This window comes from Dioscorea cayenensis, chromosome 14, assembly GCF_009730915.1.
Source record: "Dioscorea cayenensis subsp. rotundata cultivar TDr96_F1 chromosome 14, TDr96_F1_v2_PseudoChromosome.rev07_lg8_w22 25.fasta, whole genome shotgun sequence".
NCBI classification, from domain to species: Eukaryota; Viridiplantae; Streptophyta; class Magnoliopsida; order Dioscoreales; family Dioscoreaceae; genus Dioscorea; species Dioscorea cayenensis.
The window spans coordinates 17,951,505-17,978,056 of record NC_052484.1 but is presented as its reverse complement, the minus strand read 5'-3'; the positions used below and the strand labels follow the sequence as shown (position 1 = coordinate 17,978,056).

Below are 26,552 nucleotides of genomic sequence, written 5' to 3'. Positions count from 1 at the left end.
TAAAATATTTACAAAAATTATTATTTAATCTATTGATATTTGAGTATATTTTAAAAATACAATTTTTTTGAAAAATATAAACAATTTTCCATGAAAAATGTAATTTTTTCTAGGAAAATTGATGCAATCAAACAACAAATGAGATTTTTTCCATGAAAAATAGAGGCGATCAAACAACAAAATAAGAATTTTTAATAGAAAATTCTTGATTTTCTAGCCAGAAAATAATGCCAATCAAACAATAATTTTTTTATTTTCTATGAAAAACTTTTTCATAAAAAAATATTCTATGAAAAAATTTTCTTTTCCACTCATTTTCCATGTTGCAATCAAACACAACCTTAGAATGAAAACATTAAATTAAAACTTACTTTCTCACAAGAAATTAAATGTGTTGGTAAAAGTTATTAAAATAGGATGAAAAAATTACTTTATGTATTTGCACCTATTGATATTATATTTATTTTAAAAACTAATTTGGAAAATTACCAAGGAATTCAAATATAATTTTCAATAAAAAAATTAAAAAGTAAGGAGAAAAATAGTGCATATAGAGGAACATATGTAGAATCTAATCCATGACAAGACATGGTATTAGATTGACCAAGGAATAGAGACTTTACAAATAAAAACGGAGGTTGAGCTCCATTTCTGTCAACTGACATAGTTTTGTTGTTATCAAAGCTGCATGTCTTTTCTTTATTATGTCAATTCAAAAATTAAAAAATATATATTTATTTAAAGATTAAATATAATATTATACTTTGGTTTCTCTAATATTTCTATTATAAAGCTGTAATTTTTAGGTAGAATTTAAATTATCTTCAAATAAATAAGAATTGTAAATAACTTTAGAAATAAACAGTTTGGATGTTCAAGTTTCAGATTTGATTCATTGTTCTTATGTTCTTCATATGTATATATATGTGTGTACATGAGTACATCAACATAAAAACTTACAAAATGAAAGATGTTAGAATTCACAGTTTGTTTATTCTTCACACAAGATGGATGCAACTTACCATTTCCTGTTTCCTACCTTTCTTTTGGTACCTCTGTGTGTGTAATGAATGGTATAACCAGCATGAAAGGAGAAAGGGAAAGCATGATAAAAACGAAGATGATTAACCAGGGAAGAAGCTGCTAATGTTCTTCAGAATATATATATAAATATATAGAGAGCTCTTTCAGATCAGGAGAATATTGGCTGAGTTTTTCATGTAAAATTTCACTGAAATTTGTAGTTCTTTAATTTATAGACATCTCATACTTCAATGGCATATTTAAAAAAAAAAATCAATTGGAGTGTTTTTTATTGTTAAAATACTACATTGAATATTTCACATTTCACATTTCACTAATAACTTCTTAATCTATTGATATCAGGGTTTCTATGTAAAGTATTTATATTCTTACCAATAAAATGGTTTCAAAGTTAGCTTTCACAAATTGGGATATTAACTCTTTGAAAGGGGCTTGTCATTTTTAACTTCGTTTTAATCTAATTTTATAGTTATTAATCATAAAAATAAGTTAAAGAAAACGAGAAGCAAGTATTGTATATATTTAGGATAAAAAAAATTATATATTTTTAATTAATTATATGAATTGTTGGCGTTCATGTTCTTATAAAAATCAATAAGAGAGTTCCATTGAAGTTTTGATATATGGAGTAATTATAATTTATTAAATGATATTAAATAAATAATATGCAGAGAATATTTTCTTTGGACAGTGATGTGGTTATTTGTAAAATTATTTAAAAATATGAATAAATGGGTGATTTATTTAAAAGCAAATACAAACTGACAAAACATAAACAAATAAAAAAACAAACCAACAAACAAAAAGGAAAGAACGAAAATTAGAATAACAAAACAACAATATAAAACTACGAGTTAATCATCAAAAATAAAACACTCTAAAACTAAGAAAGGACAAAGTAACTACAAAACAAGAAAGATACAAAGCTATAGGAGAGTTGACGTTTTCCATGACAACAAGGGTCGACTCATTTACTAGAAATAATAGAAAGACTTCTAATTGATCAGATCGCTGCTGGGTGGAGGATTTGCTTCTGTATTGACAAACAAAAAATTTAAGAAACGTCTCAGTGTATGTACTACCTTGCTCAAGAGTTGCCGGAATTAAGGGTCGCAAGCTACAAAAATCCAAAAGAGAAGTATATAAATAATCTTAATTATAATAGGAATATGATCAATCACACCTTGTTGAAAAATTCTTCAATTTCTTACTAGCCACATGTTGCGCTTGTGCATTTGATCTTTGATGAGGTAACTAATATAGCAAGAGACTCAAATATTTTTCATTTTAATTTTTTCAAACTAGTTTTTGATTCACTTTATTATTCAAAATTTAAAAAACAAATATTTTTTAAAAAATATAATTATTTTTAATATTTTATTTAATTGGTTCCCTCCAACATTGCAATTAGAAAATAATTTGAATTATCTTTGAGTTCAATAATTATTTTAAATAATTTTAGAAATAAAATACCAGTTTGTGTGTTTGTTTTCATAATTGATCTGTTGTTCTTGCTTATATATATATATATATATATACAAACACACGCACATATAAAACTTTCATTTTTCAAAAAAAAAACTTTCAAAATCACAATTTATTCATTTCTCAAACAATAATATGTAAGCACATATTGTTATATAATAATAATAATAATAATAATGCTATTTAGGCTAAATTGATAGTAAGAATGATGTGGATGCCTTGTTGTCATCGATGTGAACATCCATGTCAATTCTTTATCTATTGTTTTTTAAAAGATTTAATTTCTTTTTTATTATCTAAAATTTTATTTTATAATTTTTAAAGTTTTAAATATTTATAATAAACTTTAAACATTAATAACCAAAAATCTTACACCCAAATATTATAAAATCTTCTTATTAAAATTCAAAAAACCTAAATCCTAAATCCTAAACCCTAAACCCTAAATAATAAATCGCAAAACCCAGTAGAGGGGTTTGCCATATACAATTTAAGGTTTAGGGAAGGGATTTTCAGTTTATCGTTTATACTAAAGTTTATATGATAAAAAGAAATTAATTTAAAAAAAGTGAGAAAGAATGAAGTGGATGCTAACATGGATGACAACTTGGCATTCATTCTGTCATTCAGACTACCAATTCGGCCTAAATATTATAACTCTAATAATAATAATAAATCATTTGTTGTGACATGAGATTCAAGCAGTGAATTGTGCATGAGATACAAAAAAAATGAATTATAAATCTCTGAAAGTTTCAAAACTTCCAGACATACCCTCTGATATTTGAATTTTCTAAACAGTCCCTTATTTTTCGGTTTATTTTCTTTTCAATTACTGCATCTTACTTCGTCAGTTTAGGATTTGTTTAGATCACTTTTTGGAAAACCCAGAAGTGCTTTTTATAAGTTAAGCACTTCTAGGTTCAAAAAAAGTTGTTTGTATGGGCTTTTTTCATAAAAGCAGCTGTAAAAACCCGACAGCTTTTCTTCAGGTCAGTCGTGACTCAGACTTCGACTGCATTTTGAACTATTTTTACAGACTCTGAGTTCTATAGAAAAGCTAATCCAAACACAAAATACAAAAAATTGCTTAACTTACTCTATGAAAGCACTTTTTTTAAGAAGCACTTCAACTAAACTGTAAAAAAAAAGTATTTTTTTGAGAAACCAATCTAAACAAAGCCTTTATTCTATCTTATAACATGTACTTCCATTTAATATGTATAGTTTTCTTTTAAAATTGCGTGTTTAGATATAACTACATAAATTTTTACTTAATATATAGTACTTTTTGTTTAATATTTATTTTTAATGTTTAATATTTGACCTTTCCATTTAATATTATGTGTTTCCGCTTAAAAATATGAGGGGCATTTCTGTCAATATTAGCTACTTTTATGACAGAATGATTAAAAAGTATATTATTAGAAAGAAAAAAAAAACTTCTTGGGAATACACAAATTTGGCTGACTGTGAATAAGTGAAATTTGGAGGAACTTTTAAGTATTTTAAATATATATATATATATATATATATTTGTTTCATCTGTCTAACAATTTCTCAACTAACTTATCAAGGAGATTCTAGCTTATTCACATTGGAGAGTAAGCAGAATTATCCTCGAGTAAGTTAATTGAGAAATTGATAGATGAGAAAAGATAATATATATATATATATATATATATATATATATATATATATATATATATAAGCATACACACAATGGTATGTGTAAAAAAATATATAATTATATAATTTTTATTAAAATAAAATTTATATTTTCATATTGAAAGGACCTTGTAATTTTTAATTTACGTTTTGAACTAATTTTATTATTGTTATCCATAAATTATAGATAAAAAAAACCTTACGCATTTATGAGAAAAGAAGATTATAAATTATTTATAAATTGCTCTTGCTTGTGTTCTTATATAAAAAAAGACAAAAAAATCCGTGGAAATTTTGAATTTAGAATAATTATAATGTATTAAGTAATATTAAGCTAATAATACGTAGGGAAAATCTACTTAATTTGGAGAGTGATGAGGTTATTCGCAAAAATAAATAAGGTGATTAATTAGGAATAAAATAAGTATTAAATCACAATAAACGTATATAGATATATGTAAAAATAAATAAATAAAAATAAGAAAAAGAGTTAATCGCCCCATAAGGGAAGCAATTTAATATGTACTTACTTATAGTATAATACAGAGTAATTGGCGGCTTCTAATTAGCTCCAATTCTTTTATTATCATTAAGTACACTAAAATACATGTTTAAATAATACTGCATAAATGTTTATCTTCTAAGAAACTTAAATGATTAAAAATTTGTAATTAATTTCTGAACTTGAGAGACTTTTTAGCAATTAAGAGTTAAAGTATAATTGGTATCTGTTACATGAACTGACAAAGTGACAATGCATATCTAAAAAAACTAATAAAAGATATATAAAAATAAATGAAAAAATAATTAACTGCAATGTTTAAAATGTGAACATAGATAACTATTATTTTTTAAGTTTAACACACTTTATACTTTTTTATTACAAGGAGAATAAAATAAAATCTATTAATTTTTTTTTTTCTAATTATATCTAATTTGAATAAAATAAGTTGTAAAAATGACATACTAATATAAATCAAGGGAATCAAATATTTATCATCTTATCATTTTGAAAATTAGAACTAAGTGCTTGGTAGGTCATTGGCTTACACTGTAGCCAGCTTTCTTTTTAAATGGGCATTTGATCCCTTAATTATTAATATTAAAAAAACAAAACATAAATTAAAATTTGAATATTATATCATATTTAATTGATTTCCCCCAATATTTCAATTAAAGTCTATAATTTTAAAGCTACAATTTCTATTATCTTTAAATAAATAAGTATCATAAATAATTTTGTAAATAATTCCAGTTTCAAATTGGTGCATCATTCTTACCTTATATATATATATATATATATATATATATATAGAGAGAGAGAGAGAGAGAGAGAGAGAGAGAGAGAGAACATAGAGCTTTCAAAATGGATGATTTTGTTTCTTCTTCACATAAGATGGATGCACATATAACTTTCCCCAATAGAGTTGAATTTTTCTTTTTAACGTAAAATTCAAGCAATGAATTCCCCATAGAACATAGAAACATAACCTTTTTTTTTCTAACAATTTTCCAATAAACAATATAGTGTTCAGTGTTATTTTTTATTTTTTTACTTTACAAGTATATGCATGATTGTCTGAATGAAGCCTTGCCTTCTATGTATATATATTTATTGGTGATGTCTTTGTTGTTTTATTTATAAGTTGGTCTTCATTTTTTTTTTTTTTCTAATTATCTATAATTTTTTTATTTATCAAAACGACAATTAAGCTATGACATTAATTTTAAATCAGCACCTAGGCATTTTAAATTACTAAAAATTGGAGGGGTTTTTTTTTTCAATCTTTATAATTATTAAAATAACTCAAGTTTTTACCATTTAAAATACTTAATCAGCACCTAAGTGTTGATTTGACATTGATGTACAAAAATTTGAGTTATTTTGATGAATATATCAGCACCAAGATTATTTAGACAATTTTTTTTTAAAAAAAAAAGAAATCACCTTTGAAAGAAGTCTTTCCTCTATATTTTCCAATGGCACCAACACTTAGAAAAATTTTCCGGCATCCAAAGGAATAGCATGGCTACAAGCAAATACAGCTTGAAATAGCATTAGAAATCTCATCCCTTTCGCTTTGGCTATCATTACTTCTTTCCATCATTTTTTTTTTTAAACATTTTTTTTGTGTTATAAATGGTATAACCAACGAGGGAAAAGAAAAGCAAAAATTTGTGTTTCTTTTATTTATATACATCTCATAATTTAACAACAGATTTATAAAAAAAAAAGTCAAGTGGAGTGTTTTTATCTTTTAAAAATACCTCGTTGAATATATCATCCATGAATATATAGATTGTAAATCTTTGTTATTTGTTTTAACATGATATCTGCATAGTTTATCTATATAATTATTATTGAAACCAAACTAATATGAGGCAATGTATAATATGGTGAAGTCTGAAAAACTATGACTTATAATTTGCTCTAAGCCGATTTCGTTATTATTATTATTATTATTATTATTATTTGTCTAGGCCTAGTGTTTGTGATCAAGCCAAATTGGTTTAGAACGTGTCATTGACTGCTCCTTCTTGTTTTCTTTGTTAGTTTACTTATTTAAATTCTCTGGTCATTAATATTCTATACTAATGGTGTTCTATCATGTACATTTTTTTTTATTATTTAAGCAAACAAAAAAACCCTTCTGGTTCATAAGTGTTCAATCTGCTTCTAATTGAAATCTCTGTAACACCTCTTGTTCAAATGGCCCCAACTCTAGAGAATATCTATATAAACATAGAAAAAAAATAAATAATAGATGGATTAAAAGGTAAATCTCCTCTCTAAGTCCTGTCTATTACCAGCGTTGCTTTATTAAATGATAACTGTGGACAACCAGAGCTAATAAAATTTATATTTTCTTGGCAGCAACACATCTTAAGACAAACAATAAACCAAACACACTTGAAAAAATTAAGCACTCATCTTGTCCATGCATGACATTAACACTAGCATCATAAAGTATCAAGTGAAAAAAAGAAAACAGAGAGTTCAGTTACCAAGAAAATAATTGAGGTTATGGATGCTAATCATGCTTACTATGTTCACTGCGCTCAAGGAACTACATAACTGGCAGCATTGTGCAGTACTGATAAAACAAAAAATGTGAAACAGCAAAATGAAGAGAGAACAGGACTAGGTCATCCTCTGAGCAGCCTCTTTTGCTAGCAGCCTTTCCTTGACCTTGGTTTTGGCCTGAGATTTAGTGCCCATTATTCCACCTCCCCACTTCTTCCTTATCTCATCAAATTTGTCATTGAAGTTGGCCTGAAAGAATAATAATCATAGTCTCAGTGAACAAAGATTAAACGTGGGGGAAAAAAACAAGCAGCAGCAGAAAAAGTGGTGTATATTTTAGGGGTTTACCTTGATAGCTTCCAGGATTTTGCTGAATTCCAGTTTATCCTCATTCTTCACAGTGGTCAGACACAACACAGCTGCGGTCTTCTGGTGCACAATCTGTAGTTGGAAAATTCAAGAATAAATGTATATGAGAACATGAATCTTACTAGGATTTGCTATTGCAATATCTTAAAAAACACAAGATGTACCCACCGATCCCAATCTTGCTTTTCCTTTAACAATACAGTAAGGAATCTCCATTTTTCTGCACAATGCTGGCAACCAAACCACCAACTCAATTGGATCAACGTCATGAGCAATAACCACCAATTGTGCTTTGTTCTGCACCAAGGAAATGACACATGTTTCAATAAATTATAGGTAAAAAGCAATATTCAAGGCTCTAACTTGCATCCATTAAGTGATGGCATATTATCCTCCAAGATTTAAGGAAACAAACATGAATTAACAGAGGGAAATCAAACCTGTTCGATAAGGTAGGTAACATGATTCAACCCATACTTTACAACAATTGGCTTCTTAACTTCAACAGTCTTTCCTTCAGACTCAGCTTGGGCTCTCTTTAACAAGCGTTCCTTCTTCGCTGCTTTGTCCTCAGGTCGGTATTTGAGAAGCATCTTAAACAAGTTTGTGGCTGCAATGATTTCCACAGTAGGCGATTTTAAATATACTTGTCACAATCGGCGTGCCAATAAAGAACATTACAGTCACAGAAATCAAAGAGAATTATTTTGAGACTATCCAAAACTTGAGACATAGCATGAACCACAAAAACGTGCTAATTTCCATCAGCAAACAGCAAGAAACAAAAACCACTGATGGCAAATAAAAATGAACAATCATGTATGTGAAGCATTGAATTAACAAGTTCGGTTCCTATAGTATAATCCGAATGTCTCATCCAAAATCTGGACACAAATAGCAAAACTAGGAAAATGTGATTAACTAAGTCCTGATTTGATAAGTGTTTTCCACAGCTTCTTAGGAACATTGAACCCTAAGTCTGTCAGGAATTTCTGATTAAAAGTAAAGCCAGCCTTTATCTGCAAGCACCTATCAGTCTAAAGGTGAAGTGTAAAGCCGGATCATTATAGAAATGAGAACCCACGGAAATGGCAGTCACATGAAATGATATAGGCGAACTAAAGATATTCTTTATTAATGATGTACAAGGAATCAGATAGAGCAACACAATAGACCTTTAGTCTACTGGCAATTGATGGCAAACACTGAATCTCTTAGCTAACAATGCCATCATACAAAGATTTCAAGATAGAGATTCAATTTTGAAGACATTTTTTTTACTAGTGCTACTCGAAAAAGATGTGATAATGCATTGAGCCATACAGTGAAATACAATTCAAAAGAACACATAATAACAGCAAAAGATAGATCATGAAAGATAGCAATTATACTAGATAATAATATGACTAGGTCTTGAAGATCAACAGAGATAATTATTTTGAGAAATAGCAGGCTGTAGCAAGCAACAGTAAACTTGACATTGCCTTCATAGGTCACTCATCAACTATATTGAAACTCTAATAGAATAGATGGGCAAATTCACTCACTTTCAAATCATGACATATTGGACCAACATCAACAATCATTTAAAATGCAGTATTCTATCACTCTGTTCTCCACAAACAATGTAGTTAAATAAAATTGAAACCAGATCCGGAGTTATAAATTTAATGGCAAGATTTAACCTTATAGAACTTTAACCAACCTAAACATCGCCATGTTTGTGCTATATGTTGCATCAGTTGGAAGAAAAATTGGAAAAATTGATATACACATCTAATATGACTAAAAATGAACATGCAAGACTCCTAAGCTCAGGAATCACATGGACACACAAGACATGTTACTTGTGCATAAAGATCAAAGAAAGCTCAAAAAAAAGAAATACGCATATCAAATCTCATAACATTAACTTCAGCACAAGTTTGAAATATCATAAAAATGCATTGTATCAAAAATCCTAAAAACAACTCTTTTAATCATCAATGACCAGAATAATCCATTAAATTAATGAATTAATGCATAACTAACACATAGAAGAAGACCTAAAAAAAAAAGAATAAATCAGAGGTATGTCCACAAGAAGTAAAGCCAAGAATAGGAAAGCCATACCAAGGTTCTTATCAAGGGTTCTAGTGAACTGATTGAGGGCTGGGGGGACCTTCAATCGTTGCTTGAGGATCCTTCTCTGCCTTTGGATCCTAACAACTTTGGGCCACTTCACAAACCTGTGCAAATCCTTTTTGGGAGGCAGAGCCCCTCCGATCCCAAACTGCTTCGGCCGCTTCTCAAACAATGGATTCACAACCTTCTCCTGATATCCAAAAAACAACAACTCAGACAATCAAGTCAAACTCCGATCAATGAAAAAGGAAAATAAACAAAAATAATTATAAATACCGGCTTCTTCTTTGCCGGGACCGGCGCCTTTCCTCCTCTCTTGGGGGCCTGTATAGATCGAAATGATGAATTATCAACAAGCTATAAACGGAGAAAATCGCATAAAAATGAAAATTTGCCAACATGTAATAGAAAAATACAACACTCTGCTTAAATTTAGAGATCGAAGATCACCAACGAGCATTTTGGAGATTATCAAAGATCATCAAAACGAGATCTTTAATTAAGTAAAATCAATGGAGAAATACATCATCGAAACCAGATTTCAATGAGAATCAAAAATCAAAAACCAAGCTTTGATTGAGAAATCGTAATTACCATTGGAGCTCAGGGACGAAGCTCTAGGGTTTAGAGACGGCGGCAACGAAACCCTAATCGGAAGGCTTGGTCTATGTGAAGCTCAATGGCTTTTATATGATGCTTAAAGCTCGCCATTGAGGGTATTTTCGTCATTTAAGATGAGGTCTTTTCATTAAACACCCTTTGAAATCCTGAAATTTTGTTTCTTCAAAGTCTTTTGCACATAAAGCCTCACATATTTCATATTACTCTTTTGGTTTTAGTTCCTCATAAACTTTTGGAGAACTATCTATAAAGCTTTCAAGTTTTTTTTTAACTGTTTTCTGCCTTTGAAAAATTGTCAAATTTAATGGGAGAAAGAGTTTTGCTAAGTCCTATGATTTTAAGGCCTTATAGTTCTAGTTAACTGTTATTTTCACCAAAAAAATTAAACTGATTTTAGCTAAATTGCACACCTCCAAAATTTGATACTAATTTTAAAATTAAGGTCTGATTTTTTTGTTTTTATATATATATATATATCTTGCATGCTGCCATGCTGCCCTTCATATAATTATCTGTTGATAAACATAATTAATTTTTTGAACAATTAAGTAATAAATTTTAGAGATGCTCTGATTTAGACAAAAAAATATGGAGAAACAAGAATTTCATTTAGTAAACACTCAATATAAATATAAGAATACAATTGTCACAAAAATTCTAAGGAGGTGTTTGGATTGAGGGTTAGAACTCAGAACACTGTTGAAATGGGATTGAATATAAATAGTAATATATAATCATGTTTAGATACATTACTATTAACATGGGAATGAATCATAATGCATAGTAAAGATATTTTATTACCCTCAAAATTGAGGGGAATAGAGGAAAATAAATACGGTTGTGAATTGACATTTTTGCCCATAGTTAAGATTTAATTAAAAATAATAATAATTAATTTAAATATTTAATTATAATAATTAAAGTAAATTATAATAAACATAAATGGAGTCATTTAAATATTATAATAATTAAAATAAATAATAATTGACAGGAATTATTTAATAGACATATTACATTATCATAATTAAAGTGAAATGACAATTTTGCCCCTATATAGATTTAATTAAATAAAATAGTTAATAAAAGTATTTCATTATAGTAAATAAAGTGAAATAATACGTTTGCCCTGTAGATATTTAATTAAATAAATTATTGATAGTGAAATAACCATTTTATAGAGATTTAATTAAATAATAATAATTAATTTAAATATTCAATTATAATAATTAAAGTAAATTATAATAAACATAAATTGAGTCATTTAAATATCATAATAATTAAAATAAATAATAATTAACAAGAATTGTTTAATATACATGTTACATTATAATAATTAAAATGAAATAACAATTTTACCCCTATATAGATTTAATTAAATAAAATAGTTAATAAAAGTATTTGATTATGATAATTAAAGTGAAATAACACTTTTTCCAAGTATATATTTAACATATCATTACTTATATTAAGGACATTAAAGTTATTTACATATAATTTTTATCCCACATTTTCTCATTCCCAATATTTATTTTTTCTAATCAAATACATTTTCATTATCATTATCATTATTTTTTCCATTATCATTCCTATTACCATTATGTGCATAATCCAAACGGATCCTAAGTTCTAATCTCGAAAAACAAAAAATTTAACCATTGCTCACAGCAACACATCTCATTCATGGAAGAACATGTCTCATTCATTACACCTTGTTTACATATAAATAAAGATAACAAATGAAAAGAACAATATTAAAAAAAACTTTAAAAAAAAAATCACCAATGGATAACTCAGAATCTCCAATTTTTCATTAGAGTGCCCAAAAACAAGCTAAAAACCGATGAAAACGACGCCCGTGAGCACTCCAACAAGAGAAACAAACTCAAATCATCTACAAAAATAAGTACATGAGCATCCTCTTTTCTGCATCCTGCCAAAGACTGATCACATGACTTTGTTTCTTGTGAACGGACTAAAAGAAAGAACTGCTCATCCTCATCACTCACTCACTCACTCACTCATGCCACCAACCAATCACCAACATTTCAAGCTTATAACACACTCCTACAACACCTTCACAGTACGAACCAGAAGAATTTCTCCCACAGAGAAGATGATGAGCCCAATAGTCTTCCTTGTCATCCTCCTACCGGCAACTCTAGCCATCAAATCAAACTCTCTTGAATCTGGTCATAAACTGCTCTCCAACATCACTGTGATGGGCTTTGTCTACTGTGACACCTGCTCAAATAATACCTTCTCCAAACACAGCTATTTCCTACAAGGTAGACATAGTCAGATAGTTTTCTCAGTATGTTCTAAGTTTACTGATATTAAGTTGGTTTTTGTCACAGGAGCTAAAGTGCAGATATCATGCAAGTTCAAAGTGAGTTCTTCTTCAGGAGCAGAGATATCAATTGATGCTGAAAGAATGACAGATAGAATAGGCTTCTACAAGCTTGACATACCTCCTGTTGATGGATTTGAATGCAAAGAAGGCCATGAGATCCAGTCATTCTGCAGGGCAAACCTGATTAAAAGTTCTTCGCCTTCATGCAACATTCCAGGATTGAGGAGTTCAACAGGGCATGTAGCAGTGAAGTCAAGAGATGCCAACATCTGTTTCTTCAACTTGAATGCATTGAATTATAGGCCTGCAAAGATAAATTATGATCAGTGTGCAACCAAAGGAGAGGTATATCCTACTAATGCTTTGAATTCATCCTTGTTCTTTTGGCCACCTTTTATACCGTTTGTGTTTCCGTGGCCTCATTTGCCACCGTTGCCTTTCCCGTTCCCTCCATTCCCTTTCCCACTTCCTTCTTGGTTTCCATTTCCCAACTCTCCATCTACAGATACACCAGCATTTCCCTTCCCACTTCCTCCAATTTCATCATTCTTCCCTCCGTGTTCATGTTATGCCCCTCCATCTCTTACTCCATCCGCTGGTCAACCCTCACCTCCATCCACACTTTCCCCAACCTTTTCATCTCCTTCTAGTCAACTACAGAACAAGCATCCATAACTCTGTTCCTTCAGGACTAATTTCTGGTTAGCTCTTCCATAATTTGTGTTTGATCAGCTTATGATTATCTTGTTCTTCAGCAGTTTGAAAATCTCATGATTTGGGACTATGTATTTGTGAATTTATTTATTTTTGGTGCATTTGATATGTAATTATGAGATGCCACCATTTCCGAATGTTTTGAAGTGTGATGTACCAAATTCCTGTATTTAGATTTTCAAGAAACAGTCTGGTTTTCTACCATTAGTTTTTGCAAAGTACACCAATGGTTCTTCTATATTTGATTAAATTTCAAAATTTTCTAGCTAGGTCGGGTAATAAAATTTCTACATTCTAAAGCTATCTAGCAGAGAGGAAAAACAACAACAAATAGAGAATCAGATATCCAAAAACAGGGAAGACTGAAGTATATGGTGCTAATATGGTCACATAAACAAATATTATAGAAGACAAACACTAGGAAAACAGGAAATAGAGGGTTTAACAATTATGCATCTAGAATAAGAAGTTATACCAACATTAAATTGATCACTAGAAAATTCAACCATCAAACAAGGTTTAAATGACAAAAATAAAAAGACTGCATTCCAAATACATTTACCACATTTCATTGTCAGCTAAACCTTGCAGCAACTCCAACTGCCTTCTCAACATCTTCAAAAGTGTGTTCAATACTTTCCTCGCAACCTTCACAAACACTATCTGTCATCAAATTAACAGATAGGCTATTAGACCATGAATAGAGAGCACCTGAACAACCTGATTAAAATATTCCTGAGTGGTGAAGCCTTCAAATCACAACCAAGAAGCCAAACTCATTTTCAGCTATGAAAATAAACTCAAACAATAATAAGCACCTTAAGGAACTCAAGCAATCAGGTTTTGAAAAATGCAAGCAACATGCAGGCAAATATTCTATTTGAAAAAAAAAATGAGAGCTTCAAGCAATCCCTCTACAGTTTGAAATACTTCTGTGACAATTTATTGTTGGAAGTTTGAAATAACACATTCCTCATCTCAACCAACATCCAATGTGGAGGATGGATACAAGATCCACAACATACAAAATATAAATCTCACATGACTTAAAGTAATATATAAAAAAACAGTGATCAAACTAAGATAAACAAAAGCTCTGAAAAAAATGGCATACAAACAAATGCTCTGAACATGAAACACTGCTCTCACATAAAGAAGGGAGCAAATAAATTCAAATACAACAAATATGAAGGACATGTGTAGATTCCAAGCTAAAAAAATAATACATTTATGGTTGTATACGAGTCTAGAGACCATTCTTTTCATGAGATGGGTCTAGTGGACAACTATAAGATCAAGCATATATTAGTATATAAGAACACAGGAAATGGATGAACCATCACTTTTCATAATAGAACTGCTGCAACAACACAAGGACAGACAAGCTTCTGTCAGGGTTCTTTCACCGACTCTTTTCTCCGTTGACACCAAAGACGAGTTCCTGATTAGCTGCAGCACCAGTCTACAGCTGAAGATGGCGTGGATGCTATAATATGGAGCATGAACAAGTTGACTGCCTTGGCTCATCGTCAATCTTTTTTTCTGAAAGGACAAAAAGCATAACTAATTTAGATTTTTATATATACCAAACACAGAGCAAATGACCATGGGATTTTTTTCTTCAACTCTAACATTGATAAAAGTGATTGTATTAATAATAATAATTAAAAAAAGAGTTTCTTATGCAAGTAAGACATAAAAGTAACAGCAAAATAAAAAACAAATGCATCTTGTGTGCCAAAATTCCATAAATTGAATCTTTCAAGGCTCAGATGGGAAATAGCCTCCAATATAAGTTCTCTGAAGCAATTCGTATGAATAAATATATATAGATGGAAATAAAATTACATAATTCAACTAAATTTTGGCCCCTGAAACTAAAGCACTCATACTCATGCGATATATTTTTTTCTCAAATATTAAATAAAATAATCTTATTTTATTTTCATGATCAGGCTTCAGGCAAAGAAAGAAAATATAAGTTCAAAAATAACAAAGTAATATATGTTACTCAATATGAAGTCTACATACAGATTTCATAAGTGAAACAAGCATGTCAATCCTCTCAACGCAATAACCACTCTACTGTTTTACATATCTAGAACAAATCATCACAAGTTTGGAGGTTAGTTATTTAGTGGACTTCAACTCATCCGAAATTACCAGGTTTGCAGCCATAAAAATGGTAAGGAATATCCGAATTTGGATAAAGACCTAAGCTATTATTTCTAATTTTCAGAAATACCATGGATTTAAGCATTTGATCAACTAATAAGATTCCTATCCAGAAGAACTAGGCGCATGAAGCAAAAAAAGATATACATATATATATAGAAATAAATAAATAAAATGCAGATAATCCTTTCACATATCACCAGGGAAATAAATAAAGTGCAAATTACCTGTTTTTGCCTTTACCAATGACGGTTGTACTACAACATGCATTGTGATAATCCCTCCAGGAAGCTCGCCAAAAGGTGGCTTACATTGGGCAATAGTTTTGTTGTTTTCCAAAATTTTTCCACCACTTATCAGCCTCACATCATTAGCCACCTTTGGTATAATCTTCTTATCTATGTCAAAGATATAAATCAGATATCAAAATCTTTTACAACTAATGAGGAGGAAGAGTCAAATAAACAAATCAGAAAACACAAAATAATGGTGGTAAAAACATTATGATTGGCATACCCGAAAAAATTAAAAAGACGCAGGGAATCTAATCAAAATTATGTAGTTAGAAACTTAGAATAAAAACAACACTAATTTCCACAATATATTGTTAAATAAATATTACACTCATCATATCACAAAAGTAAGGATGTTGTTAACTGATAATCAACAGAATTGTAGCAAATTGTTATGAGTTAATACGGGCGCAATGGCATGGCAAGGAAACAAATTTAAAATAAGTTGAGCAAAGAAGAGGCGCAAACTAGATGAGATAAATAATGTGGTATAGCATGAAAGATTCAAAGAGCCAAAAACAAATTGTTTGGAAGGCGTAGGTGGGATTCAGCTCAATAAATAACCAGCCCAACAAACACAAAATTTTAACCTGCGTCTCCAACAGCTTCCGAAGTGTTTCATCTTGGTTAATTTCAATCTGTACGTTCAACAAAAGGTCCCAATTATCCCTTTTATTTCAATCTTAATTATATCAAAGGTATCAATTTTCACTTCTATTTCAATCTTAATTACACAGTTTCCATTCCCTTAATTCTAAATCCCGCAATTGAACATAAAACCCATTTACTCCCCTTGAATTTTCGAATGATTTCTCAACATATGATTCACTTCTCATAACTCTCACAAACACTTGATTAATATATCATAGCGCCAAAATCACACATTTAAATATAGAAAGACTTCATTTTCTCCAACAAATGTCATCACACGAAAAAAAACCCGCAAAATTTCAGGTGTAAAAAAAAAAGTCAAAGCATTTGAGATTCAAGATAAGAAAACAACCTCGAGGCCAATCAGTGATAATCCGCTCTTTAAGCATAGCAACTGTAGAAGCAGATGAATACCGAATGGGACCGATGTCCGTCCCATCAAACAACCTAAATCTAAGCTCCACGAGATCCTCTTCCGGCATTTGGGCAACCAATCACGACCAATAGAACCCCCCAAGCACCAGAAATCCAGCAAAACACTCCAAAACCCCAACTTGAGATTCAAATCAAAATAGAGAACCCTGGACCCAAGAAATTCCACAAAAAAACAAATCAACTCCACCAAAACAAAGGTAAAAAGGCGATCAAAACGAGGAAAACAAAAGAAGAAAAAGATGGATTGGAATCGAACCTTTGCGTTCAAACTTAGCGAAGAAGATGCGAGAATCGAAGACATAGAAATAGAAGTAGGGTTAGGGTTCCGGAAAGCACGATCTTATCAGCGAGTTGGAGCGGAAAAAGAAAGTGAAATACACTTCCACTGCAGCGCGATTTAGCTTAACCTATCCTCATACGTGGCAAGAACTTATATTTAAACCCTCTCCAACGAACTCGAATAAAATCTCGCCACGTAATCAGGTGACAGATAAGTAAGTCGTCAAAGAGGAACACATTGGGTCAGCTCGGCGCTGGCTGCGTTGCTTGACTCAGCGTTTGAATGGAGGTCGTGCCGCGTGGGACGATTGCAATGGCATACCAACCAAGGAAACAGACACTTTAAAATGACAAGCTTGAGTTTTTTTTTATGGTCGGGTTTCTGGTGGAACTTTTACGGCAATTTAACGAGCGGCTTTTACACCAGGCGTGCCGACGTTGTTGAACGAACAGCGGTGTCGTGGATAACGTGCCTTCGTGCGGTGCAACGTAAGAGAGGAATAAACTGCCACGTGGAAACATTACTAACCCCTTGTTATGTTGGAGGTTTTTGGAAAGATGAGGGGAAGTCAGGAGGCGTGAAAGTTGTTTGATTGGGGAGTCAGGGGAGGATTAGTTTGAAGGGGTGTTTCACCCTCTAAACCCCTCATATCCCACCCTTCTAAATCCTGGTCTTTTGAAAGGGTGAGATTATTAAAACAAATTGTAATGTTTAATTCTTTATGAGAAGACCAAAGTACCTCTTATCAATTTGAGAAATTAGGATAATATCTTTTTTAAATATAATTTCATAATAATAATAATTATTATTATTATTTATCTTATTTTTTAATGTATCAGTTGAAGATTAATAATAATATTTAATTAAAAAATAATAATAATATAAGAATAATAAACAAATATAAAAAATTGAGTTATACAAATAATATTATTACTAATATTAATCTTAATCTTAATATTAAGAAAATTTGTACAAAATAATCTTTTAGATATGTATAAAAAAATATTATGATCAATTTTATATAAAAGAGTAAATTAGTAAAATACACATCAGATCTCTCCTCACTCCTCCTCAACCCTTTTTCTAACCAAACAAAAAAAATAGATTATCCCTCCATACCCCTCCATTAAATCAAACATAAAATTTTTTCAAACCCTCCATATTCCTCCCCTCACTCCCCCTAACCCCTCCCCTTCCTCTTCCCCCACTAAACCAAACGAAAGCCTAAGAGACAATTTTTTATAAAAAAAACATAAACACAAAGACATGAGGTGGGAATTAATTATCCAACCTGAACCTATTATCATTATTACACTCAACAAGTCTTGAATTCAAGACTTTCTAAATGTCTCACTTTCTTTTTTCACAAAAAAATCAAATAGTGGCGGACCCAAAAATTTGGTCTAGTTCTGACTTAAATAAAAGTCAATGTTCGATATTAATTACAAAATGCACAAATAAATTTAAGAAAAACACACATTCCATTTCATTTAAGTGAAATGATGCTTTAACAAAAAAAAAAAACAAATTGCAACTCTTTCATGGCTTTCATGATTCATCTCCTTTTAAACGTATCACTCTCTAATTTTTCAGTATTCTCAGCCCAAGCACAGTCTTTTTTCAGCCCAACTACGATTACATTGCGTCCTAACTACGGCTCTACCCTGGATTTCTCTTTACTCAGCTCAGGCTTAATCTCGCCTTTTTTCAGCCCAACTACGATTACATTGCGTCCTAACTACAGCTCTACCTTGGATTTCTCTTTACTCAGCTCAGGCTTAATCTCGCCGAATAGAGTTCTTCCAAAGTTTTCTAGTCGACCAACCCAGGTTGCCAACCATGTGGGTCCACTCCTGAGATCAAGTACTACTAGGTTATAAGTTATTTAATTATTAGTTGTCGTTTTTGTTCACTTATCATGTTTCAAATTCTAGGAATAAAACCCATTTTAATTCGGAAATAAAGACAAAACTTTATTCCAAATATATGAAATAAATAAATACATGCAAATAAATAACATCAGAAGAGAGAATCAACCAAATTTTCCTTTAATCTAAATCCACCTCGACACAACCTTCATATACAAGGTACAAGCCCACTTGGGCAGAAGTTACATGAGCCCTTGAACGTAAAGGCCTTTCTTTTGTGTTTTTTTTTTTAAAAAAAAAAGAAAACCTGAACAAAAGTCAGACATGCAATCTGCATTAGAGAATCTAAAGCTGAAACATTTAAACATCCTATGTCACAACTACAAGGTCGACCAATTCTTCCTTCTAACACCGTTAAGTTAAGTAGGCGGAACCAGTTTACTTCTAGTTTAATGGCCGGGAAACTGGCGGCGGAGTTGGTGGCACCGGAGGAGGAGTTGGTGGCACTAAAGGCGGGTTGAAAAGACCGACAGGGGGTTCTGGGCCTTGAAAACCATGATAAGCAGCCGGAGGACCTGGAAAAGGCGGCATGTTGACAATGGGATAGCCAGGCATTGCAGGTGGCCGCTGTAACGGGACTAAGCCGTAACTGAAGGGCACTCCAGGGATAGGACTGATAGCTTGTCCAAACGGAGCTGCCGTCGTCGAAGTGATAGTAGTGGGTGGCGGTGGCGGAGGCAGAGGTGGAGGCATCATAGGCGGCGGCGGTGGAGGAAGCATTTGCTGATTCAGTGAGTCAGGATACGGGAAAGGAGGTGGCGGCGGTGGAGGAGGTGGTGGTGGCAGAGATACTTTTTGCTTCTTGTTCTCTGAATGGTACTCTTCTTTCTCCATCTGTCCTTGTGATATAGCAAGCTTTTCTGGCACAGTGGGGGTAGCTGTTGTCCTATCCTCTTCTTCAGATTGATGAGGATTATTTGCCTTCTGGATGTAGATGACAGGAGTCGGCTGTTCTTTTGCTTCAGTGCCAGTTCTGGCTTCTGGAACATAACCTGGTGGTCCATCAGGCTTCAGCAGGTACTGGCAAATTTCCTCTAATTGCTTGAATCGAGATTGAGCAACCTGAGAAATCAAAGGAAATTATTAGCATTAAAGTATATTTACTGCTCTGACCAGGAGGATTTCCTTTGGTGTCACTGCATCTCAAAAATCTCTACAGTGATCAGAGATGCACACAGTCTCATTTTGATCATTGAGACTTTGCATTATAAATCATAAAGCAGGCTAACCATACATAAATCTCAATCTCAAAGCTTCTATGCTATACAAGCCTCAGAAAACCTTGAACTTGAAAGACCATTGCACACAGATCTACAAAAAATGGCTTAAGATTCATTTGGCAACTAACATAGACAAAGTTTTCGAACATGCACACATTACAATTAAATGTTTATCTTAAAGTGGGATTAAATTACAACAGCGTCACTAGTTGAGGTTCATTGAGTAGCATTTACCATAGTTGTAGCCATTAACTGCATATATTGACACCGGGTTATCCAACATCTAAAAGCAAACATATTTCTTAAATATAAATCATAAATTAATTTATTTGCATTTTTTCAAGTCATAATGCCCAGGTAAACAACAAATGCAGTCGTTAGAATGGCTACCTGAAGCTGGTTATGAACTTGTTCCATCTTGTGTTCCTGAAAAATGGACCCAAGTAAATTTAAATAATTAATTAAACTTGAAAAAAAAAAAGAACAAAGAACTTCAGAAAGAACTCTATATAAGCAAAGGTAATCAGCTCAGCCACCTGCTCATTTAGTGCTTCTCTCAAAAGAGACAACAGATTCCCTCTTGATGATTCAGCTAATTTTAGTTGTTCAATGCACTCTCTTAGCACACCATGATTTTCCTGAAACTCCTCTATGATGCCAGGCTCAACTGAATTTTCTGTATATTGATATGAAAACCATTCAGAACAATTCATGCCAGAGAAGAAAGACGGTGTGGTAACTAAAACAGTATTTAGTCAAAAGAATCATGGTAAAACGAATAAATAAACCACCAATGTAGAGGTATATACGCCATGATTGTTAGTTCATTCATGTGATCCACAATGAAAGTCTACAATATGCACAACAAGAAATTCTAAAGCATGGAAAATAAAAAAGATTTTTTGTTAAGATGAACAAAATGATAACAAGTGAATATGATACTTTGGTTGGTATGACAGATTCCACGCATTTATATCCCTTTTGCATAAGCACCAAGATTGTTTGGATATCAAATTACTAAATAAGGGTAAAATGGTGCAGATGCAGAGAGAAACATTCATATCCCTTTTGCATGAGTACCAAGATTGTCTGGATATCAAACTACTAAATAATGGTTAAAATGGTGCAGATGAAGAGAGAAAAATCAATAAATTCTCAACCAACAGGCTTATCGATATAATCATACATAAATCAACTTAAGAAATAAAAGGAGAAAATTTTATTACCTAAGTTATGCTCACCATTAATCTCCTTCTCCACTTTCTCAATGGAACTGATAACCACTTGGCATTTCTCAAATAAAGCTTTTTCGTTCACAGAGACATGGTAAACAAGCTCATAACTGGAGATTAGCTTTTGCAACATATCCCCAGGAGGATGTTTCTGCAAAGATTAAACTAACATAAATGATAACAATAATACTAATACTAATAATGATAATAATAATAATAATAATAATAATTTAATAGAGAGGATGATGGAGAAGGAAACATATACATAAACAAGTTCCAGAGTTTTTGTTCTGCAGAACAGCCTATAAAACTTGCTTAAAAGTCTTACATAATTCACAGAAAAAAAAAATCTTAAGTTTTACCACCTTGTAATTAACACCTCTTCCATTTTGTTTTTCCATGTTTCCTAAAAGTTCCTCCTTGAGGAATTCACTGTGCGAACCAAAAACCTTGCGGGCTTCCCATATATCAACCTGTAGCCAGAATGTGAAAAGGCAATCAGAAATGCTAAAGTAGCTGCTTGACCTACTCTAATTTAAACTAGCATTATGCAGACTTAGATTTGTTAAATATATCATGTTGAAATTGCATGCTTATGTTAACGTCCACTCAGTTATAGAAGGTTCATTACTATCTGTATAGAAAAACAAACAGAAGAAATAGGTCATGCTTGACTCAACATACCATTCTTTTGGCAGCGTTTTTCCCAAACTCATCACCATTCTCAACGACATCTTTCAATGCACGGGGTAGTACCTTCCAGAATTCATTGACAAATTCCATACCTTTCCTTTTACTATTTTGTAAAATATCATTCGCAAGATATAAAAATGAAATGCGTTGGTCCTGGGGAGACCGATAAAATTGATGCTCCCATGTTTCGACGACCTGTTTTGCCTTCTTCCTATGGAAGATGCACCAATGTGACAGGGCTTTGCTTGAGTTAAGTGTGTCAATCCAAAAACAGTAGTGAGAAAATAATCTATTACTACACAGAAAAATAATAATCATGTATATTTAGTGGCTGCAACAATTTTAACTAAATAGAGCTGACATGCATTCAATGGTGAAATATAAATGATAGTTGAAGGAGAATTCTTCTGAGAAACATCTGTCAGCATAAACATACAACACCTCACAATTCTATAGTGGTGATCCTAGGATTTGATAGAACTTGATTTGACAATAATTTGTTTTAATTATCTTACAGCATCCATTGCAGAGAGATTGTCTTCTGTGTCTGCACATGGTTTGTCATGTTTCATTTGGTTCTAGTGCATGCATGCATGTCTGTGTGTGCAGCATATTACCACTTGAGTAAATACTGTAAACTTGACAGCTGCAACCGGAACCCCCTTCCTTAGCCCACCCCACTTAAGTTCGCATGGCAAATTACCAGCTAGGTATGATAAATTTAGCATGCCCCACGTTTGTGCACATAGCTTGTTACATACAGAAAACTATCAGTCATTGAAGATAAATTGGCAGCTAGTTACATCCTAAGGAATAGCTTAAAGAGAAAGTTCATTGAATAACCACAGTAATAGCTCTTAAAAGCTTGATAAAGATCATGGCAAATGAAATGCAACTGCAATAGTAGATAAGGGAATTAAATGGTGTTTGGTGACCTTACATCTCAAGACAACAACGCTCAATCAGTAATGTGACCACCAGGGTACTAGAAGAAATAATAGTTAATTTGTCACCAAAATACCAATTGGACACCAAGAAAACTACTTCAGTATCTATGCTATAATTCATTAGTTAATGACAGCCTAATGCTCCCAGAAGTTGATTAGTCGTGATTTGTAAATGTCTCAATTCAGCCTAATCTATCACAAGCAATATTTAAACTGAACCACATTCTATGTAAAACAGGTTTTATTTTGAAATTTAGATAACAATCATGCACGTTTGATAGATGATTGAATGCATATGAGCACTACCACATGCTTGCATTTATTTTCTCAGAGAGATGCTACATCTGTCGATCTTCATGAGTCTCAAGTTTAAATTTCAAGGGTAAGCATACCGGCTATTGAGTAGTGATTGAATTCTTTATGAATTTTACAGCATTTTCATTTAGGCTATTTTCAGAGTATCACCATCCATCTCAAGTGATACATGTAGATGCCAAGGGGATTAGGGTTCCAAAGACCTGAGAATATGAAACCACCTTAACAACCTAATGCTCAATAATACCAATAGTTCATAAACTCCTAACAAAACCACATTATCAATAAAACAAGGAAAATAAGCAGCCAATGCACAACTAACAAATGTTTAATGGTGCTATCCATAATTAACAAACTGAGAAAGTAAATTATGTAAAAAGAAGACCACATTTGATGATGCTACAGAAAATAGTTTATAAAGGATACTCTCTATGCTCTGCTGGGAGTTGTTGAGTATTAGAAGCTTGTCCACCAAGATTTGTCCGTTAAATGACCCTTCCATTTATAATTCAGAGATAATTTCAAAACCTATATAAAGTAGCAAGTATTAGCTTAAGTTAGTATTTACCATCCACCTAGAAGAAAGGGAAAGATACTCCATGTTTAAAGTGAACAACTTTAAATATCCAAACTTAATAATTAAAACAACTGCTCCACTAAACTTCCAATTATCAATGCAGGTATATTAACTAATCGAAGAAAAAAAAATAATCTACTGATTTCTTAATATAATTAGTGTTAGCATGAGTGAAAGAGTCTTTTAATACCATCTTCCCAGTCCACATTAATCGAAGGATGAATGCACTAATTCTTTAGCATTTGTTCTTGAAAAAAAAAAAAGAGGTTACCCCAACTTCATCCTAATGAATATTTTCAATGAAATCCTGAATTAAAATTTAAATAAGCAAAAAAGACCGATCCACTTGGGCAATGGAAACAAGTATTAAAAGATGTACGAATACCAACAAAAACTCAATTGTGTGTGTTAGCAACTCAGTTCACATTGGTAGGCCATTAGCATGTGGCGATAGATTAGGCCTCTGCCAAGAAACCTAACAAAAGATAAACTGAGAAACAAGATCTCAGCCAATTAATGAAAAATACATAACAAAAAAAAATGAAAATTTTAGTTTAAAACCTTCAAAAGAATCTCCCATAAACCTCTATGCTGCCCCAAATTTGATCAAGAAACAAGATAAATCCCCTAAAAACACACAACGAGCTAAAAAGAACTCCGAAACAGAATACAACCTGCAAAGAAAAGCGCCTCAAAAGAAGCGGCGAAAGCGCCGGTTCCAATCGACCATCCCAACTCTACCCCGCGATAAACCCAACAAAAGATAGAATCAGAAACAAGATCTCAGACAATAAATCAACAATGCATGAACAAAAAATGATAACTTTATGCCAAAACCCCTCAAAAAGACAACTATAAACCTCCACACTATCAAAAAAACACAAGAAAACAATCAAAAAGTAAATCTTAAATCGAATACATACTTCAAAGAAGAACGCCTCAAAGAAAGCCCAGAGCTTGAACCAGCTCTGAAAGCGGCCGGTCACAATCCAGCATCCTCCGGCGCTCCGCCGCGAAATCGATCAAGGAACACGGAACTAGGGTTGAAATCGAACTCTAGATCTCGAATTCCACCTTGAATTCGATGAATTGGAAGGGGTTTAAGATCAATGGTTAGGGTTTTGCCTCGCTTTCGATTGGGAATAGAGACAAGCGAGAAGAAACCTCGCTTTCCAATCTCATCGGAAGAGCGCCTGGATATTATTATATCACTGGTTGTTTTTTTTTTTTCAAATAACCCCCTCAAAATATTTTATATTATATAACTAACTAATTGAATTTTTACTCATTTTAGGTATTTTATATGAACCTTTGGATAAATAACACGTGGCAACAACAATACATTTCAACCATTGATCTTAAAATTTAAATTTATTTTGGTCCACTATATTGACCATTATATATTTTTATAATTTCTATTATCCCAAACATTTTGATTTGATAGTTATTATAATAGAGTAAATATGTTTTTTAAATATAAAATTATGTTATTGAAAAAGTTAATGAACAATAATGAGTAAAAAAATAAGAATACATCAATTCTGGTAGAAAAAAAAAACAAACAAACAATAGGCACATAAGGAGAAGATAATTCCATTATATTAAAAATTGAATATAACAAGGAACAATAATAGTTTTGTTTGAAGTTATATCATAACAATAAACCCCTAAAATATATTTAAATTAACTATAAATCAATTATAAATTGTTTTAATTTGGACTAAGTTTTAGTTGTTGCTTAACTATAATAAATGATATTACAATACAAACAACTAAAACAATACATAACACAACGGAAAAAAACATACAAAAAGAGAAGAAACAAAATTCTGAAGACAACAAGCGACATTACAATACAAACAACTAAAACAATACATAATACAATGGAAAAAACATACAAAAAGAGAAGAAACAAAATTCTGAAGACAACAAATGATATTACAATACAAACAACTAAAACAATACATAACACAACGGAAAAAACATACAAAAAGAGAAGAAACAAAATTCTGAAAACAACAAGCGACATTACAATACAAACAACTAAAACAATACATAATACAACGGAAAAAACACACAAAAAGAAGAAAAAAAAAATCTAAAGACAACAAACGGCATTACAACAAACAACTGAAAAAAATACATAACACACTGGGAAAAACATGAAACAAAATTCTGAAGACAAAAAATGACATTACACAAACAACTAAAATAATACATAACAAATAAAAAGTGGGAAAACAAAATTCTGAACACGACAAGCGATAATACAGTAAACTAAAACAATACATAACACAAACAAATAGGAACGTAGATAAAAAATCAAAAGAAAACATATAAACCATAAATGTCTAATTGTCTATAAATAAATTTTTAGATCCGTCTCACGCAAAAGTGATATTTTTA

The 26,552-nt window shown here is 31.6% G+C and overlaps 4 protein-coding genes across 5 annotated transcripts; 1 reads left to right on the top strand and 3 right to left on the bottom strand.

The window, feature by feature from the left end:
• Nucleotides 1–7,094: 7,094 nt before the first annotated feature.
• LOC120276287 (60S ribosomal protein L7a-2) lies at nt 7,095–10,403 on the bottom strand. The gene is made up of 7 exons (XM_039283009.1): nt 10,310–10,403; nt 9,992–10,039; nt 9,704–9,905; nt 8,032–8,201; nt 7,760–7,888; nt 7,571–7,663; nt 7,095–7,471 (listed from the first exon to the last, which is right to left on the bottom strand). Exons 1-7 carry the CDS (start codon nt 10,310–10,312, stop codon nt 7,340–7,342), a joined length of 777 nt encoding a protein of 258 aa, XP_039138943.1. The 5' UTR covers nt 10,313–10,403; the 3' UTR covers nt 7,095–7,339.
• Nucleotides 10,404–12,099: 1,696 nt separating this feature from the next.
• Nucleotides 12,100–13,546, top strand: LOC120275670 (RNA-binding protein 12-like). The gene is made up of 2 exons (XM_039282331.1): nt 12,100–12,621; nt 12,691–13,546. Exons 1-2 carry the CDS (start codon nt 12,285–12,287, stop codon nt 13,359–13,361), a joined length of 1,008 nt encoding a protein of 335 aa, XP_039138265.1. The 5' UTR covers nt 12,100–12,284; the 3' UTR covers nt 13,362–13,546.
• A 938-nt stretch (nt 13,547–14,484) lies between these two features.
• LOC120275671 (membrane-anchored ubiquitin-fold protein 3-like) lies at nt 14,485–17,346 on the bottom strand. The gene is made up of 4 exons (XM_039282332.1): nt 17,211–17,346; nt 16,872–17,100; nt 15,803–15,973; nt 14,485–14,942 (listed from the first exon to the last, which is right to left on the bottom strand). Exons 2-4 carry the CDS (start codon nt 16,999–17,001, stop codon nt 14,887–14,889), a joined length of 357 nt encoding a protein of 118 aa, XP_039138266.1. The 5' UTR covers nt 17,002–17,100; nt 17,211–17,346; the 3' UTR covers nt 14,485–14,886.
• A 1,913-nt stretch (nt 17,347–19,259) lies between these two features.
• On the bottom strand, nt 19,260–25,314 carry LOC120275856 (regulation of nuclear pre-mRNA domain-containing protein 1A-like). 2 transcript variants are annotated; one of them, XM_039282574.1, is made up of 8 exons: nt 25,070–25,314; nt 23,996–24,097; nt 22,299–22,546; nt 21,980–22,087; nt 21,609–21,765; nt 20,919–21,058; nt 20,773–20,808; nt 19,260–20,224 (listed from the first exon to the last, which is right to left on the bottom strand). In XM_039282574.1, the coding sequence occupies exons 2-8, from the start codon at nt 24,069–24,071 to the stop codon at nt 19,547–19,549; spliced, it is 1,443 nt and encodes a 480-aa protein (XP_039138508.1). In that variant the 5' UTR covers nt 24,072–24,097; nt 25,070–25,314; the 3' UTR covers nt 19,260–19,546. The 2 variants fall into 2 exon arrangements, with proteins under 2 accessions (XP_039138508.1, XP_039138509.1); XM_039282575.1 differs by having other exon boundaries at nt 21,624–21,765.
• Between the last annotated feature and the right edge of the window lie 1,238 nt (nt 25,315–26,552).